The sequence below is a fragment of the Callithrix jacchus genome, chromosome 8 (assembly GCF_049354715.1).
Source record: "Callithrix jacchus isolate 240 chromosome 8, calJac240_pri, whole genome shotgun sequence".
Taxonomy (NCBI): Eukaryota; Metazoa; Chordata; class Mammalia; order Primates; family Cebidae; genus Callithrix; species Callithrix jacchus.
The window spans coordinates 90042475-90049194 of record NC_133509.1 but is presented as its reverse complement, the minus strand read 5'-3'; the positions used below and the strand labels follow the sequence as shown (position 1 = coordinate 90049194).

Here is a 6720-nt window from a genome sequence, read left to right as displayed (position 1 = left end):
GGGGGGCTTGAGCCTAGGAGGTCGAGGCTGCAGTGAGCCATGGTTGCCCGTCATTTCACTCCAGCCTTGGCGACAGAGTGGAAACCCAGGATTTAAAATTAAAAAAATAAAAAATAAAAATTCATTTTTTTCTCACTGTCCAACGCGCTCACTTTTCATGCAACTTGCACCGAGAACTTTTCTCCTGGAAGCAAAGGCCACATTGCAGGTATCGAAAGAAATCAAATCTGCAGGCCCAGGTGCTTCCCAGCTGCCGATGGAGTTGGGTGACTGCCCCCAGGCGAGGCGCCCCTCTGCGGCCCACCCCTAGCCCACCTCCGCTTCCCAGCGCCCATGGGCGGGCGGTGAGTTCCGCATCTCGCTCCTGGACCGTCGCCCATCGCTTCTCTCGCGCCCTCTGCAGGAGCCTGGGCCAGGGACCGCCCCAGGCTCATAAATGGCCTCTGCGCCCCAGCCGGAGCGGGCTCTGAGGCTGCTAGCTCGGTGCTTAATCTGGTATCCGCCCCCGGCCCTCACCCCCGACAGTGGGATTTCTGTCCATGGAGGAGGAGGAGACCTACCTGGAGCTCTACCTGAACCAGTGCGCCGCTCAGGTGAGGCTGCCGGCACTTTCCCGGAGTCAGGGCCAAGACCCTCTGGGTCCTGTGTGCCAAGGGCTTTGCCTCCGTTCTCTTAAAAATTAGCGACCCTTGCTTTCCCACGCCTTTCAGTTGAAGGTTAGAAGCTTCGAAAAGTAAAATAATTTGCCCAAGGTTGCCAAACAGAGCTCGAACTTCGTCTAGCTCTGTGCCCTCAGTCACCAGATTACAAGGCCCACCCAGGGTTGTTTTGGTTTTTGATTGATTTATTCTGAAATGGAGTCTCGCTCTAGTGCTAATCCAGAACTGTGCACTCAGTTACCAGACTACAAGGCCCATCCCAGGTTGTTTGGTTTTTGGTTTATTTATTCATTCATTCTGAGATGGAGTGTTGCCCTGTTGCCCAGACTGGAGTGCAATGGTGTCATTTCAGCTCACTGCAACCACCACCTCCCGCGTCCAAGCGATTCTCGTGCCTCAGCCTCCCGAGTAGCTGGGATTACAGGCACCTGTCACCACGCCCAGCTAATTTTTGTGTTTTTAGTAAAGGCAAGGTTTTGCCTTGTTACTCAGGCTGGTCTCCAACACTTGACCTCAAGTCATACACCTGCCTCGGCCTCCCGAAGGGCTGAAATTTCAGGCATGAGCCACTGCACCTGGCCCCCGGCCCGATTCTAAAGGACAGGCACAGAGGGCTTCATGCTTGCTGTAGCGACTTCGGGTTCCCAAGGGCTTCTGCTTTGATGGGGAAACAGAGACCCCTTGTTCCCTGCAGCATGGATGCAGTACTGGGCCTCCCTGAGAAGTCAAGTCTCTGGTGAAGCTGGTGGTCGCAGGGTTTGCCAAATGTGAACTGCAAACACCCGTGTCTTCTTTTAGTTAATTACTTTTAAGACTTTTAAGTTAAAAATCCTTAGTGGTCGGGCAGGGCACGGTGGCTCATGCCTATAATCCCGGCACCTTGGGAGGCAGATGTGGGTGGATCATTTGAGGTCAGGAGATCCAGAACAGCCTGGGCAACATGGTGAAACTTTGCCTATAGTAAAAATACAAAGGCCAGTTGTGGTGGCTTATGCCTGTAATCCCAGCACTTTGGGAGGTGGAAGCCAGCAGATCACAAGGTCAGGAGATTGAGACCATCCTGGCCAACATGGGGAAACCCTGTCTCTACTAAAAGTACAAAACTTAGCTGGGCATGGTGGCGGGTGCCTGTAGTCTCAGCTACTCAGGAAGCTGAAGCAGGTGAACCACTTGAACCTGGGAGGCAGAGGCTGCAGTGAGCCAAGATCACGCCACTGCACTCCAGCCTGGGCAACAGAGGGAGACTCAATAAATAAAAATTAGCCATCCTGGTGGCAGGTGCCTATAGCCCAATTACTGGGGAGGATGAGGCAGGAGAATTGCTTGAACCTGGGAGGCGAAGGTTGCAGTGAGCCAAGATGACGCCACTGCACTCCAGCCTGGGTGACAGAATGAAAAAAAAATAAAGATCTTTAGCACCAAATATTGTAGAAAAGAGTCTTTAGGCCGAGCGCAGTGGCTCACGCCTATTAATCCCAGCACTTTGGGAGGCCGAGGCGGGGGGATCACGAGGTCAAGAGATCGAGACCATCCTGGTCAACGAGGTGAAACCCGGTCTCTACTAAAAATACAAAAATTAGCAGGGCATGGTGGCACACGCCTGTAGTCCCAGCTACTTGGGAGGCTGAGGCAGGAGAATTGCTTGAACCTAGTAGGTGGAGGTTGCGGTGAGCCGAGATTGCGCCTTTGCACCATTGCACTCCACCCTGGGTAACAAGAGCAAAACTCTGTCTCAAAAAAAAAAAAAGTCTTTAAAAAACTCTGCAAGATGGTAACTTTTTTTTTTTTTTTTTGGTGGGAGAATTTTTTTATAAAGACAATGATCAGTACTGAGGTAGAAATGATGACTTTCCCTAGCATTGAACACAGCAAAGAGCCCAAGCTGGAAAGTTTCTGAGAAAGATGGGTGGATACAGTTTAACAAAAAATGACTTGTGATTCAGTGAACATGCTACACAGACGTCCTCTGAGGCATGTTCCTATAGGCAGAGCCTGCAGGGACACCGTCAAGGTTCCATTGCCATAAAACATCCTCCTTCAAGGTCTCCTAGCCATTGCCTTACATTCTTGTGTAGGTTGAGCTTTGTTTCCTGATAAAATGTCATGATGGGGAAGGGGAAGAGAGACCCTGAGGGTTGCAGCTTTGGAGCTTTAGCGTAAATTGCCCGAGGAGATCCTTTCCATCTGGGACAGGTGAGGCCGAGGAACCCTGCAGTAGAATCAGGGCCCATTATCCTCATTTCACTTTTCTTAAGGCCACTCTGTGGGTTGAGGGTGGGGAAAGATGGGAGCTTATCTCATACTCAAAATGAAATGGAGGTAAAAAATCTTATTTGGAGAGAATAGCTTGATTTTTTTTTTTTCTTCCAAGTGCTTTCTTTAAACAATTAGTCACCCCTGCCACCTGCTGGACTTGTAGTAACAGAACACTCCAACAGGCAGATGTCTGTATGTTAGCTGAAACAGCATTGTCACTGAGAAGATGCAACACAGTGCATTCCTGACCCTTCAGTTGTCAGAAAAGAAATAAGATCTTTTTGAGTTTCTCCTGCAAGCAGTGCTTAAAATCTGGAATCCAGGTCTGCGACTTGGGTGAAGCAGGTGGTAATGCATTGATTGAGGTAATCGATTTTTCCCCATAATAAAGCCCATGAATTTTACATTAGTTGATTCCCTCAGGTGCACACCTCATTCTCTTCATAGCTTGTTAATGGGAGCTCAGCAGCCTCCCCTGGACCAAAAATATACTGATTTAAACTATTCTTACCATTTAAGTTTCAATATCATTTTTCCTATTGTAAATTCTTGTAACTAGAACATTACAATAATTCTTATGCCTTTGCCTAGAAGTAATAACAGTGGGTCTTTAGCGAGTCTTGATTAGCATTCAGTTATATCTTAAACTTCATTTATTCTATTTCAAATATAATTTTAAAAGTCAAAATTATTTCAAAGTTAAGTCAACTAAAGTTTATAATTAAATAGTGCAGTATGGCCGGGCGCAGTAGCTCACTCCTATAATCCCAGCACTTTGGGAGGCCGAGGTGGGTGGATCACGAGGTCAAGAGATCGAGACCATCCTGGTCAATTAGGTGAAACCCCGTCTCTACTAAAAATACAAAAATTAGCTGGGCATGGTGGTGCGCGCCTGTAGTCCCAGCTACTCGGGAGGCTGAGGCAGGAGAATTGCTTGAACCCAGGAGGCGGAGGTTGTGGTGAGCCGGGATTGTGCCATTGCACTCCAGCCTGGGTAACAACAGTGAAACTCCGTGTCAAAAAAATAAATAAATTTAAAAAAAATAAATAAATAAACAATGCAGTATATCTGTTCTCTTCAAAGTATACAACAATTTCAAGCATGGTTGCTCAATTGCCTCTATTGCAAATTGGAGTTAGAGAGTGGCAACTTACTAGGGACCTAACCAGAGAAGTGAAGATAGTTTATGAAGAATGCTTTTTCTTCATTTAAAAATAATCTTTCCTGTTTCCATTAAGTGTGCTGTTATAGAACCTTTTTTTTTTTTTGAAGGTACCTGGCTCTGTTGCCCAGGCTGAAGTGCAGTGGCACGATCTTGGCTCACTTCAGCCTCCACCTCTAGGGTTCAAGAGATTCTTGTGCCTCAGCCTCCCCAGTAGCTGGGATTACAGGCATGCACTACCATGCTTGGCTAATTTTCGTATTTTTAGTAGAGATGTGGTTTCACCATGTTGGCCAGGCAATCTCAAACTCCTAGCCTCAAGCCATCCACCTGCCTCAGCCTTTCAAAGTGCTGGGATTACAGGCATGAGCTACCACACCCAGCCTGTAATAGAATCTTAATGACATTTTCTAGAAAGAAGCAATGCACAAATATAAGCAATCTTGAACTGTCTCTTACACTGAATACATTGCCTACCGTAGTGATATCTCTTTTGTGTAACATGCTGCTCTCTCTATTGTGTTTTTGTCTGTCTGTTTTGGGAATTGCCTAGGATGGCCTTGCCCCACCCAGGTCTCCCCTGTTCAGCCCAGTTGTACCTTATGATATGTACATACTGAATGCATCCAATCCGGAGACTGCGTTTAATTCGAACCCTGAAGTCAAAGAAACATGTGGTGGTTTCTCATCTGTGGATCTTAGCTTCCTACCAGATGAACTTACCCAGGAAGATAAAAACCAGCCTGTCATTGGAAGCAAACATGAAACAGAAGAAAATTCTGAAAGCCAAAGTAGGTTGCCATCACCCAGCGACATTGGGCTGGGCTCAAACAGCCCCAGTTTGTCAAATCCGCATTCACAGCAGCACCCTAGTGATACTGACTCAGTCCAGGCCTCTCCTGAGAAACCAGACTCCAACTCCTTGCCTCTGGCATCTATAACTCCCATGACACCAGTGACCTCTGTTTCAGAGTGTTGTGGAATTGTACCTCAACTACAGTAAGTTTTTATTTTTGTTTTAATTGAGCACATTGGGTATACACTTTATATTCCTGAATGCGATGATAACTAATTTCAGGATAATGATGTAGGGAAAAGAACTTTGGATTTCATAATTCTTTGTTTTATCAGTTCTAAATTGATTGTGGCTTTAGACAGTCTGGTTATCTATAAGGTGAAGCACTAATTCTTTTTTTTTTTTTTTTTTTTTGAGACAGAGTCTTGTTCCATCGCCAGGCGCCAGGCTGGAGTGCAGTGGTTCCATCTCGGCTCACTGCAACCTCCGCCTCCCGGGTTCAAGCAATTCTCCTACCTGATCCTCCCGAGTAGCTGGGACTACATGCGTGCGCCATCACACCCAGCTAATTTTTGTATTTTTAGTAAAGACGGGGTTTCACAGTGTTGGCCAGGATAGTCTCGATCTCTTAACCTCATGATCCGCCCACCTCGGCCTCCCAAGGTCCTGTGATTACAGGCGTGAGCCACTGCGCCCAGCCTTGAAGCTCTAATTCTCGATCCTCTATGATGGGTAGAAGGGAGTTAAAGATTATTAGGATTGTATTGTTTATACTAAAGCACTGAAGTTGCTGAGAATTGCGAGTAGGGTTGGATAAACACCAAGGATATAAAGATGTAAAATTAAGTTTGATTTGCAAATTGATTCAGAATTGTGATTTATATTTTGAGGCATTGTTTTGAAAAAAGATCTAAAACAGCCGGGCGCGGTGGCTCATGCCTATAATCCCAGCACTTTGGGAGGCTGAGGTGGGTGGATCACGAGGTCAAGAAATCTAGACCAACATGGTCAACAAGGTGAAACCCAGTCTCTTCTAAAAATACAAAAATTAGCTGGGCATGGTGGTGCGCGCCTGTAGTCCCAGCTACTCAGGAGGCTGAGGCAGGAGAATTGCTTGAACCCAGAAGGCGGAGGTTGCAGTGAGCTGAGATCGTGCCATTGTACTACAGTCTGGGTAACAACAGCGAAACTCCATCTCGGGGGAAAAAAGAAAAAAAAAAAGGATCTAAAACTTCATTTTAGCAGCTAGTCATGAAATTTTAGAAAAGGCTATTTTAGCACTTCACTTTGGGATTTTACATTTTACTAGGAACCATGTTACCATGTATTTCACATTTGGAATAAATCTTCCCTTAGGAAATTGCTAAGGTATAACCTAAGAAATTAGAAAATATTTTGTCTTTTTCTTTTTTTTTTCTGTTTGTATCTGATATACTTTTCTAAACAGACTTATTTCTTCAGGAATATAGTTTCCACTGTAAACCTGGCCTGTAAGTTGGATCTCAAGAAAATAGCTTTGCATGCAAAAAATGCAGAATATAACCCAAAGGTAAGATTTCTCAGTATTCCTTTCAACAATTAGCTTCTCTTTAGATTTACTTTCTTCATATTATAACATTGACTAATTCCTCTGTTTTTTCCTTAAAAAAAATTGTTACTGGGAAAGCTTTTGGCAACTCAAGTTTAATATCTCACTCTTTTGAGTGATTCAAAATAATCTCATTCTGTATGCTGAATAAAGAAGTAATGTAGCAGTTCCTTGGAGATAAGCTCTTTCCCTTGTCATTCAAAAAGATTTTTCGGCATGACTATAATTTTCCACCTGACTATTGGGATGCGAACTTTC

The 6720-nt window shown here is 45.3% G+C and overlaps 1 protein-coding gene across 1 annotated transcript in view; it reads left to right on the top strand.

Moving 5' to 3' along the window:
• Window positions 1–380: 380 nt before the first annotated feature.
• Window positions 381–6720, top strand: part of TBPL2 (TATA-box binding protein like 2) — a 30115-nt gene continuing 23775 nt past the window's right edge. The window contains exons 1-3 of the mRNA XM_002807237.6: window positions 381–593; window positions 4632–5077; window positions 6336–6423. Coding sequence (XP_002807283.3) covers window positions 540–593; window positions 4632–5077; window positions 6336–6423 — 588 coding nt within the window. The 5' untranslated portion in view covers window positions 381–539. The remainder of the gene's footprint in view (window positions 594–4631; window positions 5078–6335; window positions 6424–6720) is intronic.